This window comes from Onychomys torridus, chromosome 1 (genome assembly GCF_903995425.1).
Source record: "Onychomys torridus chromosome 1, mOncTor1.1, whole genome shotgun sequence".
Lineage (NCBI taxonomy): Eukaryota > Metazoa > Chordata > Mammalia > Rodentia > Cricetidae > Onychomys > Onychomys torridus.
Window position 1 is genome coordinate 109115081 of NC_050443.1, and position 23456 is coordinate 109138536.

The 23456-nt window shown below is 41.4% G+C and overlaps 1 protein-coding gene across 1 annotated transcript; it reads right to left on the reverse strand.

Annotated features, from left to right (window-relative positions):
* Positions 1–23456, reverse strand: C1H10orf88 (chromosome 1 C10orf88 homolog). Its single transcript, XM_036176481.1, has 6 exons — positions 23267–23456; positions 22469–22672; positions 21487–21559; positions 18708–18914; positions 12366–12823; positions 1–2264 (listed from the first exon to the last, which is right to left on the reverse strand). The coding sequence occupies exons 1-6, from the start codon at positions 23428–23430 to the stop codon at positions 2030–2032; spliced, it is 1341 nt and encodes a 446-aa protein (XP_036032374.1). The 5' UTR covers positions 23431–23456; the 3' UTR covers positions 1–2029.

Sequence of the window (23456 nt, forward strand, 5' to 3'; positions counted from 1 at the left end):
TGGAAAGGAAAGAGAGGACGGTTTTATTACAGAGCAAAAGTACACACAGCATGGAGGGAGGGCTTCCCGAGCCCTTACGAACAGGCTCTTCTTGGTGGTTGTATTTGAAACTATCTTGACTAGGAATATTTCATTTCTTTGTTACATCAGGGTGCACAGCACAAGACCAAGCACGATGTCCACAGTTAAAGGATTTTTTTGTTTTTTCCCAACCCAAAGCCCAGTTTGATGTTTATGGATCCCATATCAAGCTGTTATCTAAATCTGGAGGTTCCGCTACCAGCCACTAAAAAAGTCAAGAGACAGAAAAGGGAAATGGGTTTTGTTTACACTTTTCATCAGAACCAGGGGAGCGTGCGGGTGGGGGGATGTTCCTTTCTCCTTACTCTTCCTATAATAGTGTTACAATCTACAGAGAAGAAGAAACAAAAGCCAGGAAACAAGTATACATACGCATATGTAGACCTAGCTGTGAAAGAACTTATCAGAACTGTGAGCCATCTCTTCTGACAGCGCCTGTTCTGGTGGCCTTCAGGCTATTCTCATCCCCAATACAGAATTTCCTGGAGAGGTTGTAATTCCTCAGGGTCCGTGTTACACTGTGACAGACATCGTACGGTTTATGAGATGTTTCCATCTTTCACACTTCTTGCTTTTCTGTAACTTCTTCCCATGGGCCCCTTCCTGCTCCCTGGTCAATCCCTGTGTCACAAAGATCAGAGATGAAAATGCAGGGTTCAGCAGCAGAGATGAGGCTGGAAAGGTGTGTCAGCCTGAGATGAAGATGGTTTCAAAGCCTTCAGTTAGGGGTCTCATCCCATCTTGCTGACCTGGGCAGCCCCAGCTAATGATTTATGGGCCTGGGGCACTACTAAGTTATGGATGGTGTTCTGTGAGAACCACAGCTACCGAAAGCAGCAAAACCATGGACTGGAGCCGTGAGTGAGTGGACTGGCCCTCACTGATCAGGAAGTACATCTTACATCTGCACATGGTATGACTATCCCGACAACCACAGCCCAAAGACCAGCCAAAGTGTGGTGTGACCTACGTGCTGTGTCATCTCTGCCGTGCTCAAAACCAACAGGCATTTTAAAGAACAGTTTGCCCAAACAATAGATAAGTACGAAATACCCCTGCTCTTACAAAAAGAAAAGAGAGAGAGAAAAGAAAAAAGAAAAAGAGAGAGAAAAAAAAAAAACATAAGCAAATTAGCTAAAAAGAGTTCTATTCACTTCCAGGTGGTCTTAAGAGCAGATGTATTTAGGTACAACTGTATTACCGAAAAGGATGTAACAGTTAGTTCTGAAAATTCAGTCTGCTGAAGACTGTAAACACCTAGATTCATCTATCTTAATCCTCGTTTTAGAGTTTCAGAATGTCACACATCATACATGCTAGAAAAGGCCTCCGGGAGAAGGAACTGCCAGTTCCAGAAAAGAGCTTCCTTCCATTTTCCCCGCAGCACCACACCTGAAATAGTGGGGCTGAAAGTGAGCAAGCTACAGCAGCGCTGTACTGAACAGCAGCACTCCCCTCGCTCTGTAAACTATCCCAGACAGCCCGTGCGCTGCACATATCCATCTCAGAGAATGAAGAGTTCAGGTACCCAACTTTCCAAAAATAATTAGGAAAAAATCATCACATTACTTTCATACTCCTGAGACTGTATTTCATAGGTAGGTATCTGTATAAATAAAAAATTCACTTCAAACATATGTAATATACAATACAGACTAATGAACTGCACTAGAAGTTCTTACACATCCCAAACACTGGAGCAATACAAGTACACATTTTTGTAAGAATGAACTATGGCAAGCAAAATAACTTAGGACTGCATCAGGGTGGCTGTTGTGCACAGACCTGGATATACACTAACAAATGCCATGAAAATAGCACTGAGGTCACCACGTACGACAACAATCCTTCAAAGGATATTCAAGACTTGATTTCCATAACCTTTTTGGATTTGGGCTTTGAAATAAATATGTAATAAATATCTGCAATAATTGTGCATGTCGATAGCTTATCTCTCTCCATTGGAAAGTCTTTCCCTGGAGTCATAGTGTCTTAGAGGCATCCCTGGGGGTGGGGAGCTGGGATTTTGCAGCAAGTCCACTAACAAAGCCATTTTAGCATCTATGTGCTCCTGAAGCTGGTAGATCCTCTCATCAATGTGGTCCATAAGCTTCTTTTCCATCAGTTCCATGTTTTTAGAAAGAATCTTTTCCAAGTAGGAGCAAATAGGCTGCTCTTCCATCCTAAAAATAAAAATTTTAAGTAGATCAATTTTCTCTTTTATGTCAACAAAAACAAGAAAGTGAGCCACCAAAGGGCAGACAAGATACACACACTGGCACTGGTCTCCACAACCGCTCTCCCCATGGCACAATGTCAGCTCTAAACCTACAACAGTGGCCACAGTCCTGAACGCACAACACCCTCCTATTAACTGCTCTGCCTAGTTAGACAACTGAGAACAACAGAGAGCAAAGGCAATCGAAGGATAAACTGAGGCTGGACTCTGTTGTTTGAGTGTTTTTCCAGCATGCAAAAAGCCTTGGGTTTAGTCCCTAGTGCTGCAGAAGACCAGGTGCAGTGGTAAGGGAGACAGCCCAGTCACTAAAAGAACTGCCTTGTAAGCATGAAGACCCAAGCTAGATTCTCAGAATACAAATTAAAAAGTAAAATTAAAATATTGAATGCTGGGGCTGCGGGGATGGCTTAGTTTGGAAAGAAATTGCCATTCAAGTATGAAGACCTGGGTTCACATCCTCAGCATACTCCATAAGAAACTTGTTGCTGTGGCCTGCTGAGGGGGCAGGGAGATGATATCTGACTGGCCAGCTAACATTGTCAAATCAGGGAGCTCTGGATACAGCAAGAAACCCTGTCCCAAAACCAAGGTAGGACATGACTGAGGAAAACACCCAAAACTGACCTTTCCCCTCCACCCATATTTGCACGCACTTGCATGTACACCCTCATACATGAACACATACTACATAAATTCACATACACATGGCAGGCATGGTAGTGTGAACTTAAAATCCCAGCATTGGGTATATAAACACAAAGGACAAAAGGATCTCAGCGACTCACTAGCCAGCCAGCCTAGTTTGCAGAAAGAGACCCTATCTCAAAAGATAATGTGGATGGCTTCTGAGAACAACACCTGAGGTTGTCCTCTGGCTTCCACATGCTGAACATGCTTCATGTGCAAGCACACACAAACACAAGGTGTGATACACACCTGTAATTTCAGCACTGGGGAAATGGAGCCAAGAGGATCAAAAGTTCATGGTCAATTGCAGAGTCAATTAGAGGCTTGCCTGGGTGTGGTAGTTTGAAGGAGAAAGACCCCCACAGCTCCATATATTTGAAATGTTTGGTCCCCAGTTAGTGGAACTATTTGGGAAGGATTAGAAGGTGTGGTCTTCTTGGAGGTGTGTCATTGAGGGTGTGGGCTTTGAGGTTTGAAAAGTGCACACCATTCCCAGTTAGCTTGTCCTAGTGCTTGGGTCAGATGTAGGTGCTCACCTACTGCTTCACTGATATGACCACTTGCCTGCTGCCATGTTCCCCACCATGATGGTCATGGCCTCTAACCCCTGTAACCATGAGCTCCCAAATAAAGGTTTTCCATTATAAGTTGACTTGGCCATGATGTTTTGTCATGGCAACAAAAGTAACTAAGATACTGGGCTACATAAGAATCTGTCTCAAAAAACTAACAAGCCTTCAGGAAAAGGCTGTTCGATTCAGTGAACACCAGAACAAGGAACCTTACAGTGGGGCCTACAAACCTTGTGTTCTTTCCTCCAGGGACTTAATGAGGTCCAAATTATTTTTGTACTAATAGAATGCTCATGTGAACACACAGTGGCATTTTCCAAATGTACGTGAGTGTTATGTCCCTGCTCTAATAACTCACAGAATTGGTAGCAGTGAATTCTTCTTTTCCTAGAATGTCCTAAGAGATAGATTTACTATATAAATATGAGTTAGACACTGCCTTGCTTTGCTTTCAGTGTTCTTACTAGTTACATGTTATAAGGCAACACACAGAAGATTGCAGCCAAAAGCCAATATAGATTTTCACATATTAAAACATAATTTTCACTGAAGTTTTAAAAGAACTTGCTTATTTTTCATACTTATGTTAATAAATGGCAGATTACTTCCTAACTGTGAAATAACATCAAAACCAGCACACTCATATTTACACAACCTATACATAGAGCTCTGTGCAATTTTATCATGTGCACAATATTCATCCCAACACCACCAGTCACGATGCAGAACTTTTAACTACAGAGGTACCCATCCTGTCATCTCCCTTTGTCACACTCCGTTTCCTAACTCCAAGGATGTCTCTACCATCTGCTATGTGCCTGCTTGAATCTCTGCTGTTCCTTCCTCACCATAACTCACCTGAAAGCTATTCAGGTTGTTGTATTTTTATAACTGCTGGATTACCACTCCACAGTGTGGATACACAAGTTCTTAAATTGTCTGTTACAAAATATTTTGGTGTTTCCATTTTACAGCTATTACAAATAAAGCTTCACCTGCACAGCAGTGGCGCACACCTTTAATCCCAGCACTCAGGAGGCAGAGGAAAGCTGGTCTCTGTGAGTTCAAGGCCAGCTTGGTCTACAGAGCAAGTTCCAGGACGACAGCCAGACTTGTTACACAGAGAAACCCTGTCTGGAAGAAACAAAGCAAAACAAAACATAACAAAGCAAATAAAGCATCTATGAATAATTGTGTACTGATTTATATATGGCCATAAAATTTCATTTCTCTAGGATAAAAGCCTAGGAATATGTCTGCCAGGTCATACGATAATGTGCATCTAGTAGTTAAATTGCCAAAATATTTTTGGGTGACTATACCATTTTATGAACCCAGCAGTAAGCTGTAAGAGATTTAGTTCTCTAAGTGCTTATGTGTCGTGGTATTGCATTCTCCAAAATATTGTGCACTCTAATAAACTTATCTGGGGTCAGAGACAGAACAGCCACAATATTAAACATAGGTAGCACACGCCTTTAATCCTAGCATTCCAGAGGCAGAAATCCGTCTGGATCTCTGTAAATTCAAGGCCACACTGGAAACAGCCAGGCATGGAGACACATGCCTTTAATCCCAGGGAGTGATGGCAGAAAGCAGGAAGGTATATTAGACGTGAGGACCAGAAACTAGAAGCATTTGGCTGGTTAAGCTTCAGGCTTTAGAGCAACAGTTCAGCTGAGATTCATTCTGGATAAGGACTCAGAGGCTTCCAGTCTGAGGAAACAGGATCAGCTGAGGAACTGGCAAGGCGAGGTGGCTGTGGCTTGCTCTGCTTCTCTGATCTTCCAGCATTCACCCCCAATAACTGGCCTCAGGTTTGATTTTATTAATATGTACCTTTAAGATTCATGCTACACTTGTGAGCATTTTTAAGTTTTAGTCATTCCAAGAAACACACAGTTATCTTGTGGCTTTTTATTTTTTATTTCATCATATTATTTATTTATTTATTTATTTATTTGATTGATTGATTGATTTTATTTGGCTTTTTGAGACAGGGTTTCTCTGTGTAGCTTTGTGCCTGTCCTGGATCTTGCTCTGTAGATCAGGCTGGCCTCAAATTCACAGACATCTGCCTGGCTCTGCCTCCTGAGTGCTGGGATTAAAGGTGTGCGCCACCACCGCCCAGCTTTATCTTGTGGCTTTAATACGCACTCCCCTGGTGACAATGAGGCCATGCTGGCCGCCCTTCTCTGTGCTTGTCTGCTTCCTGTGTAGTCTCCCTAGCGCAAGATTACTTGTCTTTCATCTGTTTTACTCAGTATTGTTCTAAATGCTGAATTGTGTGGTTTCTTTGCATGTTAGGAACAAGTCATTTGCTGAATTATGATTTATAAATATCTTCTTCCAGTTTATATTTAAATCATCTTAAGAGGGTCTCCACGGGCATAAGTTTGACACTTTGCGGGGTCTACACATCATTTGTTTGTTGATCATGCTTTTGACGGTGTATCTTAGCACTTTTTTCCTATGTTCCCAGCAGTTTCTCCCATATATTAGAAAGTTTTTTGCTGTGGATATTGCTCTGTGTAAATAAAGTTCTGATTGGCCAGTGGCCAGGCAGGAAGTATAGGCGGGACAAGAGAGAAGAGAATTCTGGGAAGTAGAAGGTTGGAGAGAGACACCGCCAGCTGCCACCATGAGAAGCAACATGTAAAGACACCGGTAAGCCACAAGCCATGTGGCAAAGTATAGACTAACAGAAATGGGTTAATTTAAGATAGAAAAAGTAGATAACAAGAAGCCTGCCACAGCCATACAGTTTGTAAACAATGTAAGTTTCTGTGTGCTTTCTTGGTTGGGTCTGAGTGACTATGGGACTGGCGGGTAAGAGAGATTTGTCCTGACTGGGCCTGGCAGGAAAATCTAACTACAAATGGCGCCCAACATGTTGGCAAGAATTTCCACCTAAAACCTGAGAAAAAAGATTCTGAGACAGAGCTAAAAACAGTTTCCTAATTGTCTCTCTCAAGTTAGCAGCAGCCTGCCAGTTTGAGCTACTGTGGCGGGTTCCTGGCGTGTGCGTCTGACCTGCAGTGTGGCGGGAATGAGGAGTCTACAAGTGGCACTTTACTCTGCTGCGTGGTGGATTTAGCCTTTGCTAGTTTAAAAAAAAAGAAAAAAAAGTTTCTGGGCTATGCACTGCTTTGATAGAACTGCTTCTGATAGTTGATGGTACACACGGCTCCAGACCCAGAGCTGGTAGTAAACTGTACCACCGCCATGTTGGAAAGCTGAGGTGGGCGGAGCCAGCAGCCACAGAGGCGTTTCAGTCTTACAAAGATGGATATTACACAGAGAATCTGGTTTGTCTTGTCTTTGGGATTTTTAACTGCAAAAAAAGATTTGATTGTAAAAGCTGTTGAGTTAAATAAATATGTAAATTTTAAAGGTACCTTAACTTCAAAATTTGGATATAAGGATATGTTGCTTTGGAAAAGAGTCTCTGCTTTTGTTTCCACAGAAAGCCAGAGGCTGTGGATTTGTTCCAGATTAAGATATATCAGGTTTGATCAGCCAAGACCACCTGAATGGTCTCCGATGACACCATGGCCCAGATGATCTGACATCCAGAATGGTTTCAAGTCAACTGGCTCAGAGGTTCACCCTAATGGACTACTACATAATCCTAAAATTTTCTTTGTGTCCCCATAAGATACAGCGCCCCCCTCCAGCAGGAAGTAGTAAGAGAAACTACGCCCACATTCCCAAAATTATCAAGCTGGCTTTGGAGATGGAATTGGCTCACTCCTTCTCTAAACCCAGACATGTTGCTAAAAAAAAAGGTTAAGAGATTCTTGTGTCCCAAATCAGAAGAGCCCTCTGGTGTGGGACAGAGAAAAACCAATAATTTTCTTTAAAGCAGGTTGATTATAAATGCGATCTCTTTCTAAAGAAGAAAAGGGGATACAATATAGATATAATAGGATGAAAGGGTAGATTAAGGAAGGAACTTACTTCTAAAGAGCAACAACTTGTTTAAAATGTTTTACATTGGTATAGATTTTAGTCTATTGATACAAACTTAAAGTTAATTTTGTTATACTGGGTGTATATTTCTACTCATGTTTAAGGTATTATGTTTGTATAGCTCATTTTAAATTGAAATGGATAATTAAAAATAGATTAATAATTAATCATCTGTGATAATCATACTCATAGCCATGTTAGTTAAGTCTTCTGGGTATACATAGAGATATTTCAGATAGATAGGTAATCTTCAAATACTTCAAAGACCTTCAGAATATGGCATTTAAAATATTTTTAAAATTTAGACTTTCTGGACAGTGAGACATGTCTGCTCCTGGCAACACCGATTTACTTCAGAGACGAGGATGGGCATTGAAGACACTTCATATCTTATCTTCACCTTGGCAAAAATAGCCATTTGGGCAAGAAACTGTTCTTGCCTGGACTGCTCGATCACCTGGACATGCAGGACCCATAGAAAGGTGACCACTAAACTTTGCTTGACAAAATGGTCCTTCAGGTTCCTGCTTCACAGAGGAAACTGCCAGACATTCTACAGGACACTGAGAGAAGTGACCGAGAGACTCTAGCCCTGTGGGCTGAAGACAAATGCCCCAACTTTACAAAGGAATATTAGATGACTGTCCAGGATGCCAGCTATCTCTGTCTACTCTTGCAAGACTCCCGAAAAATGCTTACATCCTTCTCCCAGTTCTCAGGTAATATTATATCCTTCTGAGGTCTTTGATGTGGTTGAAGACTAGATGTTATAATTTTGCTTAGTTATAAAAGGTAAGTTAGATATAAAACCTTAGACTCACCAATATAAGATAGGATATCTTCTTTAATATTGTAACTGTAATTCTTGCTAGATAATTATTTTGTTATATGTAATTGTACTATGTAAAAGTTAAAACCTTCCTTAAAAAAAAAAAAAAAAAAAAAAAGAAAAGGGGAAGTGCTGTGGATATTGCTCTGTGTAAATAAAGTTCTGATTGGCCAGTGGCCAGGCAGGAAGTATAGGCGGGACAAGAGAGAAGAGAATTCTGGGAAGTAGAAGGTTGGAGAGAGACACCGCCAGCTGCCACCATGAGAAGCAACATGTAAAGACACCGGTAAGCCACAAGCCATGTGGCAAAGTATAGACTAACAGAAATGGGTTAATTTAAGATAGAAAAAGTAGATAACGAGAAGCCTGCCACAGCCATACAGTTTGTAAGCAATATAAGTTTCTGTGTGCTTTCTTGGTTGGGTCTGAGCGACTGTGGGACTGGCGGGTAAGAGAGATTTGTCCTGACTGGGCCTGGCAGGAAAATCTAACTACAGTTTCTGTTTACTTTTTGCTGTATGGCCCTTTGTGTTCATTTTCACAGAAGGTGTGAGATTTAGGTCTTGGTTTATTTTGCCTGTGGTTCTCACATTGGCTTAGCAGCACCTTTAAGACTGCTCTACAACTGAACTGCAATGCTGACAAGCCACCTCTGTGCTCTGTCTCGTCCACCGGCATGTCCCATTCCCTGCTAACGCCAGGCCTGAAGCTACAGCTCTCCCATGTCCTGACACATGAAATGATTTCTCTTGCTTCATCAAGCACATGTATCAATTAGGGGACTACTGTTGCTTTTACTACGCTGAGGAAACCTATCAACATGCCATGTCTGTGTATTACTTTAGGCCTTTTCAAAATTTCTTCTACCAATGTTTTCTAATTTCCAGTTCACAGATGCTATTTTGTTAGCTATATATAACTATTTTATGGCTGTTTCAAATATGTATTTACATATATTTTATGTATTTCAAGTTATTTAGAATCTGGTTCGGGTGCCAGGGTAACAGTGGCTTCATAAAATGAGAAGTCTCTTTTCCTCTTTGATTTTCTGGATTATGTGAAAACGGTGTTCTTTAAATGTCTGGCAGAATTTTCCAGTAGAACTATCTAGCCCAGGATTTTTTTCTCCCCATAAACATTCTGTGTTAGCTGGCTTTCTATCACTGTGATAATATCTAAGAATAAACTTCAGGTTTACTTTACTTGACTCCTGGTCTCAGAGTTCTCAGTCCATAGCCTGCTTTCTCCATTTCTGTGGCCCCCAGGTATGAATGTATGCCTGAGCAAAGTGGCTCACCTCATGGCAGCCAGATAACAGAGAAAAAACAGGGAGGGGCCTGGGATGAGACATTCTCCAAAGTCATACCCCAGTGTCCAATTTCCTCCAACTAAGCTCCATTCTTACCATCTCCAAATAATACTAATAAAATACAACTACATCACTAGAGTGCCCTCATGATCCAATCATCATTCAATGACTGGATCCATTAAGTGGAAATTAAGCCTTCATTATGGGATGCGCGCGCGTGCACGCACACACACACACACACACACACACACACACACACCACATTCAAACCTTAACGTCCTCCTATTACAAATTCAGTACTATTAGTGGCTATAGGGTCAGTGCATTATCTATTTTGTGTTGTGTTCTGTAGCTTGTGGTTTTTGAAAAGTTAATCCATTTCATCTAAGTTATTAAATTTGTGAGCATCCTCTTACTACCATTGAAATGTCCAGGGTTCTGCAGTAGTACTCTCTACTACATCATCTCAAACTGACAGTTTGTATCTTCTCTCTTATTTTCTAGTCTTGTTAGAAGCTCATCAACTTTCACAAATTTTCAAAGAACCTGTTTTTTTCTTATTCTTACGAACCTCCTTTGGCTTTCTGAATGCCAGCTTTGTAGGTTCATGCCATTGGACTTTGAATTCAGTCTTTAATGGCTTAGAACTACTCAGAACATCTATTTTATTGTTTAAATTTCTAAACTTTTTATTATTTTTTGTGTATGAGTGTTTTGCTTGTATGTGTGCACATGTGCCATGTGCGTGCCTAGTGCCCACAGAGGTTAGGAGAGGGCACTGGAGCTACTGGGGCTAGAGTTACAGGTGGTTGAAAGCCATGTGGGTGCTGGGAATTAAACCAACAAATGTTCTTAACTGCTGAGCCACCTCGCCAGCCCTTATTTCATTTTTTGGGTAGTAGTTTTGTGCCACCGACCTCACAGCCATCTTCATGAGGGCAGCCCGTGATGCTACAGACCCTTGCCATCACTTCTTCAGCTACAGCCCACACTTTCACCTCTGCATGTTTACTCAGCTTTATGTACTTTAAAGTATATTTCTGTTGAGACTTCTTTGGTGTGTGATGTGTATGTTGATGCATATGTACATGTTCACGTGGATGCATACATGTATGTATACATGAGCTTATAGAGCAGGAGGCTGATAGCTGGTGTTTATCTCTGTCACTTTATTTGTTGAAACAGAGTCTCTCACAGAACCTAGAGCTCAGTGATTTAGCTGGCCAGCAATCCCCAAGGGTTCCCCTGTCTGTGTCTCCCCAGCACCAGGATTACAGAATTACAGGTGTACACCACTAGGTGTTTGTTTTGTTTTGTTTTAAATAGGTACTAAGGTTTAAAAACCAGGTCCTCAGGCTTGCAGAGCAAGCACTTTACTGACTGAGCCATCTCTCCAACCCCTAGACTTCTTCAATCAGATAAACTGCCTCGTTTAATTATCAAGTGTTCGGATATGTTTCTATTTGTCTTTCTTCCACTGTTAAATGACTTCTTATCTTTCTTTATGGTCAGAGAAAATACTTCTATGATTTCAGTGCTCCTCAGTTTGGTGAGGCTTCTTTTCGACTTGAAATGCAATCTCTTTCCTTCTTTATGACTTGAAATACAATCTGATGAGAAAGTCGCTCTATATGCTGTGAATGTGTATTGCTCTGATTTGGTTGATAAATAAAATGCTGATTGGCCAGTTGCCAGGCAGGAAGTATAGTATAAGCAGGATAAGCAGAGAGGAGAATTCTGGGAACAGGAAGGCTGAGTCAGGACCTGCCAGCCAGACACAGAGAAAGCAGGATATGAAGGCAGAACTGAGGAAAGGTACCAAGCCATGTGGCTAAACATAAATAAGAATTATCGGTTAGTTTAAATATAAGAGCTAGTCAGTGGTAGGCCTGAGCTAATGGCCAAACAGTTTTAATTAAAATAAGCCTCTATGTGTTTACTTGGGTCTGAGCAGCGGCTGTGGGACCTTGGGACCTGGGCAGGACCAGAGAAAAACTTCAGCTACAACAATCTATTTCCTTCTTTATGACTTGAGATATAATCAAAACTGTATTCTACTACTGTCAGTAGAACTTAGTATGAGTGCTGAAGTAATCATGTTGGTGGTCGGTGATGTTTTCTTCCAAACTAACCCAAGCAGCATTTTCAGCTGTAAATTTTAATCTAAGAAGATTCAACAGTAGACGAAAATGGTTCATCTGAACTATGACCACAGTCCTATATTTCAGACTAGAACACTATTTTGACATAACATATGTGAAAAGGATTAGGAATATGCTACTTGGCACCCTAACTAGATGCTGCACAGATAACAGACTGAGACGAGAGAAGAGCTCCTACATTGTAAATAATTCCTATCCCACTATAGTTTTGGACTATAAATAAGCTACAAAGGTAATCTGTTACAATGACATGCATAACACACCTAGTCAAAAACTGTAAATTCTTAGTTCTTCCAAATTCATGCACATAGCTGCAACCCTGAAACTGTACAACACCAATTCCAGACATTCCCTTCATTGCAGTCCACTCTATTCTACTCCTAGTGTGTCAATGACGAACTGTAACTGTTGGGAACAGCTCAGATGGTAGCGCACCTGAGGCAAATGTTTCCCTTCATCCTCCTCTCCCACCTACCAAATCTCAACTCTAATTGCTTTACGACAAAATACTTACGAAACACCAACGATGCTCTCTCGGGGCTTGGAGACGTTTTCTTGCCACCTGGCGGCGTTATGTCCCACACGGAGATGGTTGACCTGACTACATAAATTCTGCAGAAAAGGCAGCAGCTCAGAGTTGGGCGCGTTTGAGTGCCCACTTGCCTTCTTCGGTAAGAAAGAAGACACTGCGTTTTTAAGATCACTTTCAAGAAGGGAATGGTTTTGTGGTACAAGGTGACACTCATCGTGGTTGGTGGTATTTCCTTCTCCAGGCGGCTGTGTGCTTTTATCAATAAGAGCCTTTAAATTTTCAGAGATGGCTGAAGGTGTCAATCCAGTTCTAAAAGGAAACGGAGTAGAAGACGCCTTATCTAAGACTCCTGAAGAAGGCGGAGACTGCAGTGCGATCAGATGCTTGTATCCTGTGGTTCCCAACACCGACTGAAGCTCGTCTCCAATGGGAAGACATTTCTGAGAAGGGAAACAAGGGAAAAGGAAAGAGTGAAGGCTGCGCTTTGGAGTGCTGCGGAAGTCTGGCACTGTGCGTTCTTTTGTTAAGACTCAAATGCATGCCCGGATCCCCATGAAGAAAGCTGTTCCTGTTCAATGTTGAGCCTCAAATGCATGCCCGGATCCCCATGAAGAAAGCTGTTCCTGTTCAATGTTGAGCCTCAAATGCATGCCCGGATCCCCATGAAGAAAGCTGTTACTGTTCATTGTTAAGGAGAGGAAACCAAGTGACAGGTTACTGCCCATGGAAACCAGACAATAAGTGGCAGGGTTGGGACATAAACTTCCTTTAATCATTTCAGTTGCTTTTCCTAAGGAACATATTAAAATATACACTACTGTACACTAACAGGCTATAATGTTTTCACTACTAAAGACTTCCTTATGACAGTAACATGTAAGATTAGTCACAATAGTTGATCATTTTCTTTGAGATTTTTTATTTTTAATGTACGTATGCCTGAGTGTACATATATGTACCAGGTACATGGAGGTGCTCACAGGGGCAAGAAGAAGGTGTTGGCTTCTGGAACTGGGGTTATTAGCAGTTGTGAACCACTTGATATTGATGCTGGAAACAGGACTCTGGGCATTTGTAAGAGCAGCAAGTACGCTTGACTGCTGAACAATCTTTGTAGCCTCCAATCAATTATCTTCTCAAAATTCAACCTAAACCACCCAATTTTCAATATATTTTTCAATATATGCCCAATTTTCAATATATATAAAACTATTCAGCCAGGCAGTGGTGGCGCACGCCTGTAATCCCAGGACTCGGAAGGCAGAGGCAGGTGGATCTCTGTGAGTTCAAGGCCAGCCTGGTCTACAGAGCTAGTCCAGGACAGGCTCCAAAGCTACAGAGAAACCCTGTCTCAGAAAACAAAACAAAACAAAACAAAACAACTATTCATTTTACCTGGTCATATCTTTTACAATGAGTTTTCATGGAAGTTACATGGTGAACAGTTACACTATAGAAGATGTTCTATGGGTATATCTGTGACATTTTTGATGACTAAATTAACCTATTCCTTGGCTGTGTTTGCTTTAAAATTTTCTAGGACAATTAGAGTTATATTCTGGGGCCACAACTAAACTCAAAAGAAGACCCTGGCTTATCTTAAAAGGAAGGCTGATCACTTCCCAATTATGCCTTTCAGTTCTTCTAGTAAAGAAAAGTAAAATGGCCTCCAGTCTAACAACACTGTCAAGACAAATGACTTGATTTTAACTTCAAAACCTAGACGCCAATCATGGACTTCTTTTTTTTTTTTTTTAAATCAGGGACTATCATCTCCCATTATGACTAGTCAACAGCCTTTTGTTGTTGTTGTTGTTCAAGACAGGGTTTGTCTGTGTAGTTTTGGTACCTGTCCTGGATCTCGCTCTGTAGACCAGGCTGGCCTCGAACTCACAGAGATCCACCTGGCTCTTCTGGGATTAAAGGCATGCACCAACACCGCCCGGCTAGTCAACAGCTTTTGAGAGATGGGTCTGAATAGTAATTACCAAGATTAGTTGAAGAAACTACATAAATATATTCATCTAAATACTCTAAATATTATCATTAGGCCAAACCAAATCTGCAAGGCATTTATCCAACAAACTTTTACCAGAAATCTTGTGCTACATTCCATTTCAAGCATAAGAAATATGTCAGTGAGCAAACCAAATTAAAATCCCTGACCTCATATGGAGCCTACACGGTACATGAGCAGGCAGTGCCCTAAAGGAGGGGAAGAGGGAATATATTATAGGATGGAGGTGATGATAAATATTTTAGGGGAAAATGTCAAAGAGGAAAGGAGGATAATGGCCAGGGAAGTAGAGGTGTGTAGGAGGGGGCGTCTGTAATAGACAGTCTCCATCTAACTTCTTTTACTGAACTTCATTTTCAAAAAGGCTCTTTGTAGAGAAATGTTACCCTGTTGTCAACTTATCCTGTACTACTGAACACCAGTTTTGAATAAATCTTAACATATTCCTGGAAGAAAAAAAAAATCATATATATTTACACAATCATAATATCTGACATCTTTCCTTTGGCTTGAAGGAGCTTCATTTAGTCATCACTTCATAATGAAAATGCCACTTCTCTAGGGAATTGAAATACATATACTAACAGTAATGGTATTTACACTATAGTCCATGTCAAAACTATGGGGTTGCCATTAGTTTAGCAGGGAAAAAAAATCATAAATGTAAAAGTATTTGTTAAAAGAAAAATAAAAATTAGCCAGTAGAAATGTAAAGTGCATAATGGAAAACAGATTCCAGACTCTCTGGTCACAAGGTACATGGTAGTAACCCATCACCATGGCTGTCCCTTCCATGTGTTCCATACACAGAGAAAACTCAAGGACACACCACCAACTGTTGCCTTGGTTACCTCTGGGGAACGGAAGGATATCAGCAAGAACACCACTATTTTTCATCTAATAACTTTCTTTGAGTGAAACTCATGGAATAAAAAAGTTATTATTAATAGAATAAAACCCAAAAAAAGGGGGGATTTTTTCCCAGAGTCATTTTTGAAACGAAGAAATCAGTGAGCTGATTATATTTAATTCCTCACTCTCCTTTAATTATTTCCACAATCCTTCCATAGTTGTCTTACTGCTTTTTTACATCTTCTGCTAAGAAGATATAATACACATGAACTTTGCCCCAGAAGTCACCACTAAAAGTATTGATTTCTGCCAGGTGGTGATGGTGCACACCTTTAATTCCATTACTCAGGAGGCAGAGGCAGGGTGATCTCCATGAGTTTGAGGTCAGCCTGGTCTACAGAACACGTTCCAGGACAGCCAGGGCTGTTACACAGAGAGACCCTGTCTCAAAAAACAAAAAAACAAAACAAAAAAACTCATTTGTGAATTCCACCCTGTCAGATTTAGTAGGTAAAAAGTAAGGGCCTGGAAGCCACCTTCCGAAGACATTACAAAGGACTCTGCATTCCATGGAGCATACTTTAGGAAAAATCAGACTAGCCAGACTCGGTGGCACACACCTTTAATCCCAGCCATCTCCAGGGAAGCAGAGATGACAAGAGGCAGGAGGAAGGATGTCTGTGAGTTTGGGATCAGCTTGGGCCACAAAGCAAGTTCCAGAATAGCCCGCACTACATAGAGAGCATAAGACAAATGGGAAGGAAAAAAAAAATTAAACTGCCATGACTTCTAAAAAGGGACAAACCTCACAAGTTGACAAATATTTCTATTATCCTCAATTTTCCTTTATATATCCACCTTCTAATTTCCTCCTTGTGCCTAAACTTCTTGGGAAAAAATGTTTGCATTCAATACCTCCCAAACCCAGCTACTACTAACCCTCCATAATGTATTTTATATGCTATTGTTATGTAAAGTTACTTCCTGAAGCACTCAAAGAAGTATTTATGGGATAAACCAAATCTGCAAATGTGTGTGTATACACAAAGTGCCCTAAACAAAACAGCCAACTCCCTGACTGCACTTTCACACCCAACACTCGGCATTCTCACTTCAGTGAGAAAAACAAGAACAGTAACTGAAAAATACATGCCAAAGTGGTCAGAAGGGTGAAAATGAAACTATGATAAAGATTAAGAGGGTTGTGCACTCTAAACTGGGTGACAAGTCTAATTAAGAATATAATGATTAAGGTGAAATTAGAAATAATAAGAAAACAGATAACAATAATATCTCAGGAGGAGAATTCTAGCCAAAGAAAATAACTGAACAGAAAGGTCAGGAGGTAACAACATGTCTGTATATGTGAGGAACGGGAACATCAGAATGTCTGGAACAAGGGATCCAAAAATCTGTAGCCAAGATGAGGAGAGGAGGAGAGCCAAGATAATATAAATATCTAGATGCATACTAAATGCAAAGACAAGTGGTCAGAGCTTAACACATGAAATAGGGAGCGTAGCCTCCCTTTGAGTTCATTCTGCTTAGGTGCTAAGGGTGGGCTGTGGCTGAGCAGAAGGACCGGCAGGAACCTAAGGGACCCAAGTGAGATCATGCCGGACAGGAAACAAACCAGAGACTGCCATTTGTTTTAAAATGTTTTTGTGGTTCTGAAATCTTAGATTCTCCTGGTTCTTTCCTTTACCCATACCCCAGGACTACGCTGACTCCAGCAGTGAAACCATGTAGTATTTACAAATGTTTTCAGTATTTTCCTTAAATTTCCACATCAATACTGTGATCTTTACAGTAGTATCAGTTAAATTGTATAGGAGACAATTTTCATTATAAAAATACTCGGCTGACCCTGCTGAGGGAGCCAGAACTGAGTGGCAGGACAAGGGCTTGGTGTCAGCTAACCTGACGTGAGAGCCTCTCTTTGGTGGCCCCTGCTGCTTGATCACACTGGCGTCTCCTGTTCTCGTGCCTCCCTCCTCTCCCCATAGTTGCTAGATGCAGATACTCTCCAAGAGTCTTGCTTCCCAGTTCCAGCCTCTCTGTTCACAGGGTTCCTACTGTGGGTACATTTCCCAAACCTCCTTTGTAGCCAGCCACCTCCTCTCTCCTGAACCTGTCTGCAAACGCTAAAATATCCTTCCAGGCAATCCTTTGTTCACAGCTAAATTTGATATTCCCCAAATTAGACACCTTTCATCAAGTGTCCTCATCCCTTTGGGTCCATTTATATTTTGGTTAATGCCAGCCTCAAAGCCTCAATTTCTCATGTGACTTTATTTTTTCCTTCAAAAGTGGAATTAACTGTCTAGTCCTAATGACATGGTTCATGATTTATTGATCTCACAACCCAGTGTCATGGTACAACAGTTAGCCTCAACCCCATCACTGCTCATCTGGGTGAGGGAAATCACACACAGCTGGTCTCTCTGTTGTAGTCTTACTTTCTTTTGATTTACCTTCCACATAATAGTGGAATAAAATCTCTTTAAAAATTGGCCAAAAACATTTACAGACTTTAGTGATCTCTGTGCTAGATCTCTGTGTCCAGCACAAATCTTTACATCTCTCCTGTCCATTCACTTCCGTTCACTTCTTAGCTAGGTCTACTCCTTCTAGCACTGACGATCTCATCCATTACAAGCACTTCTCTGAAGTAACCAGCTCCAGGTGGACCTGACCAGCCCTACCTTCCTCTCTAATCGCCCAGATGAATGCCACTTCCTTCAGAGTGTCTTTCTTCATCTCATCATTCCCCGGGCACAGTGCTTAAAGACTGGCCACACACTACCTGGTCACCTTTACTCAGTCAAAAGGGAGCAAGCCAGAGTCTTGTTCACTGCTGAATGAACACATAAAGTGAATTCACAGAAAACTGATGCTATGCAGTCAGAACATTTGTAGAAGGGCAAGTCTACAAAATGTGATTTTTATAAAAATTAAAAATAGATGACAGTTAAAACAATAGTAGAAATTAAGAGGAAAAAATCAATATACTATATTATCATATTGAAGGTCAGCATTAAAAAATGGTTTGGTTGTTTTGTTTTGTTTTTTTTGGAAGAGGGGCATTGTGTGTGTGTGTGTGTGTCTGTGTGTCTGTGTATGTCTGTGTGTCTGTATGTGTGTTTGGGAGCAGGGGAGCCTGAAGTCAGGATTACCTCAAGTTCTCACCTTCCACTTCTTTGGGACAAGATCTAAACCTCTTGGTATATACCAGACGAAGTGGCCTGTGAACATCAGGGGATTCTCAGGTCTTCACTTCCCATCTTTTTGTAGGAATACAGGAATTACAGACATGCTTAATAATGCTTCCTGTTTTTACAAGGACTGTGGGAATCCAAACTCAGGCCATCAGGCTTGTCTAGCGAGCCTTTTACCCACTGAGCCATCTCCCCACACCAGCATTTTAAAATTTAATAAAATATCTCTCTACTTGCCTGCTGCTGAAACCTAATCATATTCATCAGCTGCTGAGCGCCAGGAGATAACTTTGACCCCATGGACTCCATTATGGTTTGGATATTGTCGAGGTCTATCCGAGATCCTAGAGCAGAAGAGCTTGGTGAAGGATTGGCTGACCTTGGTCTCACGTGCACCACAACTTTACTGATGAGCACACACTGCTTTTCACCGAAGGACAGCAGCTATCATGAAACAAAAACATACCATCACTTAAGGTGACATCTTAGTACTACCAAAGCAAGACAGGGCGTTCAAGAGCCTAAAAATTAACTTCAAGTGCATTTGAAGTTTTCTTTATAGTAGTCAAAGCTGGAAAATAAATTCCAATGTATCATGAGGCAAACATAAATATTTAAATAATAAAAAAAAATCTTTCCCAAGCCATAAGATACCCAAAAAGAATATGAAAGGTTTGTTTACTTGGTTTAAGGAATTAAAAATAAGCCACAGCTGGCTGGGGATATCGCTCAGTGGGAGAGCACTTGACTAGCATGCTCAAGGCCCCAGGTCTGAGTCCTCTGTATCACCGAGAAGAAACCTAAGAGCCCTTGATCCTAGCATTCCCCAGTTGGCTTTAATGTTATTTAATATAAAATAAAACTGTCCAGATGCCCATACAGCATTTATGTAAATCCTAACCGTAATTCAGTCTAGTTTAAAAACGAAGGGATGTCATGCTAGAACTGCTTTATACGTAATAGCTGGTGGTTTACATAAAAATTGGAGTTCGGGGGGGACTTTCTAATGGGGTGAAGGATACTCAGTGGTGTGAGTCAAGCTTGGAACCCGGCTCTCCTGGCTTGTATCACTACAGACTTTCCATTTTTGTTTATGGTGTCTCCCCACTCACTTTAGGGTACTGAGAGAATAGTAACCAGGGTCTCACGCATGCTAGGTCAGTGCTCGCCACCAAGACGTACTCCCATCACTCTGCCAGTTTAGGCTGTGCGTGGTTCTGAACCAAAAGACGTTTCACATGTGGTAGAAAGGGAAGGGTTAAATCAGACACAGCTGAGTTTAGAGTCTGCGTTCTGCTACTGTGTCACCTGTGCAGTCCTGGGCACACACTAAGAGTAAACCAGAGGATGGGAAGATGGCTGCAGAGGTGCGTGGGCCAAAACAGCCGCTGTGTACACCAAGTAAGTGCTCAGAATCCTGAACTCAGAACATTTACACAAGCGTGCACATACATCAGGGGGATTCCCTAATTGAAAGCTCTCTTCAGACTAACACACACTTCCATGGAGCAGTTACAAAAATTATTCACTTTGAGAGACACACAGACTCCTGTCACAAAGACACAGACCAGTAAAAACCCAGGCTCTATAAACTCTGAGTGTGACAGTCCTCAACAGCTAAGGACATGCTCATTAAATTTATATTCTGCCTCGTTATTACCTCCCTTCTTTCCATCTATGTATTGTTATTTTTCAGTTTCTTCAGACACAATCTCAGTGGGAAGCAATGGATGGTCTGGAACTCACTACACAGATCTAGCTGGCCTCAAACTTGTGATGTTGCTGAGTGCTGGGATTATGGGTGTGTGTCACCATACTGGGGCCTACAGTCTTCTTTATGTTGTAGAATCCCAAGAGCCTTTTTCATCATTGACTACAGTATATTTTTGTCTATTTGTTTTTTGAGACAGGTTCTCTCTCTACATAGCCATACCTGTCCTAGAACTTGCTATGTAGATAAGGCTGGCCTTGAACTCATAGAGATCCACCTGCCTCTGTCTCTGCCTCCGGAGTGCTGAGATTAAAGGTCTATACCACTGGTGACCTGGGACTACAGTATATACACACAGTAAATCTGATTATCATCTGTCTTGTCCCACTAACATATAAGCAACCTGGAGGTTGGCACTTCAATTTTCAATTGATATTCCTAAATGCCTAGAGCAATGTCTGTTATCAATAGGTACTAAATATTCACTGGATAAATTAAATCACTTAATTTAAATGCCTTTATAAGCTGTTAGATATTTCCACTTAAACTGACATTGGAATAACCAGTTCTGTGAACTGGGCTCTTCAATGAAAATCATTTTTTTTCTTATATTAAAGCTAAGTCTTATTGTCCTCTGTGATAATAAACACATAATTTCAGAGATAAAAAGGACCTAAGAATTTGGTTTCTAGAACCCATCAATTTTCTTCTTGAAGTAGGTCCAGATAGTTAAGAGAACTGACATTACCCAAAGCACTCATTGGCAACAGAGCTGACTTAGTATTTCTGGCTTGCCTAGAGTTTTCCAACTGAGCATCTAGTCCTAAACTCTGACAACATCATTCATGTTTATCTCAAGAATATTTTTCTGGCTAAAGACAACAGTCCAAATTCCTTAAAATGTCTGGTTCTCTTTTGAACTTTTCCTTCAATCTTTACATACAGGGCCAAGTCTGCTTCTGCCTTTGGTGGTACTATAGTTTTAAAGAAAGATTTTTAAGATCTTCTTAGCTGAGCTTTACAATGCTTCCAAATACAGTTCTACTATATCGACAAAATGTTTTCTATAACTAATAAATGACTCCACTTTAAAGAGAATTTCAATGTCTACAGGGATTGATAGGTTTTGTTTGTTTGGTTGTTTGTTTAGAAAATAATATCCCTTTACAAGCTAACTAAATATTTCTGAACTAAACTTAGGGACCAAGTTGGACTAATTGTACTACCAAACCAAGAGAAAATAAGTATGTATAGAACAAAAACAATTTGATTAACTTTAAATCTTAAAATTTAGTGATGACTTACCTTTATTTTACAAGCATGTGTGGGAGATTCCAATTTTAGGTATTTTTTGTACAACAGAATCTTTTCATGTTCACTAAAATAAAAGAATTAATTTTAACAGCCAATGATTATAAGCATTAATATATACTTAAGAACAAATGTTTCCTGGGATTCCCTTTTCCTAGTCAGGCCCAGGAGTAAGAGGTTCCTGGCTGTGCTGCACTTCTTGGAGGAGCAGTATCTCCCACTTACCAGCTACGTGAGAAAACTAAACTAAGTAGCACAGGGCATATTTAAAAGTTCTGTACACACGACTACTATTTCTAACATGCATAGAACATAAAGAGTTTGGATTATATTGATAGATTCGGGCAGAACCTTGTAAAGAGACTAGGGGAAAAAAATCACAAATTGTCCATCTTATAATAGGTTAATGAGCACACTGATGTGGCAGTCTTAGGTTGATATATCATTTATAAGGAGCTTTCTAGAAGGAAGTATATTCAGGGTTTCAGAATGTCTCATTGTTGTAAAATAGACCTCACTAAGTTAAATGAGAGAAAAGAATACTTTTTTGTTTGTTTGTTTGTTTTCGAGACAGGGTTTCCTCTGCAAAGCAGCCCTGGCTGATCTGGAACTGCCCTGGCTGATCTGGAACTAACAGAGATCCTCCTTAAAGGTGTGTGTGCCACCACACCTAGCTGAGAAACAAGAACACTTACCAGGACTTTAGTCTAATAAAACTCTTCCACTAATTACCAGTGACCTACCAATTCACTTCCAGTTAATTAGCCCTAAATTTCTGTATTTATAAGCCTGCTCATCTGCCCTGTCTTTTGAATTTTGAAGGCTTAGTGGTCTAACCTATACTTATTGGTATGTTTTTAACTTCTCTCCCCTAACCTCCCGTGTCAACATTAGGCTATCCACAAATGTTGAAAGAACTAAGAATAAAGACACTGACTGATTCAGACTAATACTTTCACCTGGACAAGTCACAAACCTGTCATCCAGGACAGTGCAGACATTCTTGCCCCGACTGGTTCCACAATACTCCTCTCCTAAGTATACTTCCATGTTTCTTGCTGAACTCAGAATGCCAACAGAAAGGATTTCTTCACCCCCATTAGGTCCACACTTCAAGTAAAGGAAGCAGGGATTTTCATCTCGGGAGCTCAGGCTGCTCTTCAGGCTCACCAGATCAGAGCTGAGAAGGAAATTGATAAAACATCACACAGAGAACTTTTCTGAGTAGAACCATAACCCATCTCTTCAAACTCACTTCTACTTGCCCTGAGGGCCAAGAACCTTTCCCAACACCCACAGATGCTCCACACTGAATTCATGAATAAAGAAGGGAGGTTTGAGGCGTCGGGCATCCTCTTCCACTCAATCTCTACTCAAATCATTCTACTCAAATCTCTAATAAATCGCAGTCAATTAAAAACGTTCACAGTGTGTAAAGAGAAAACAACGATATGTCTTTTTCTAAGTTGCTGTGGTTCTTTATGGTTGGACTTGTCCCGGTCCAGTTCCCGTGATTAGAAAGTTGGCTGGTTTCGGGGTGGAGGCAAGGAGGATTCTAAACAGGAGCCTGGGGAGGTGTTCCCGCTGACTCTAGGATCCTGAGTCCGAGTTTCCAGCCCTCTCCGGCCCAGCGGGCAGCACTTGCCCGCAGCCTCGCCCACCTCCCGGCACCGCTGCCTCAGCCCACCCTAGCGGCCCCGCGGCCTCGCTCGGCTCCCGTCCTCCTCCCCGCTCCTCAGCAGCGTGGCTGTCACCCGGCCCCGGCCCGGCGCACCCCGGAGCTGGCGGCGCCAGCAGCGGCTCGAAGTTCAAGTCTTGGGCAGCTGGCCCAATCCGGGTAAGGAGGAGGCTTTGGGTCAGCGCCCCGCATGCCGCATCCCAGGACGAGGTCAGCGTCGGGCCGCGGTCCAGCCCCGGATCTTCGATCGCGGTCTCCATTCTGTCTCCTCCAGCCCAAGCCGCGC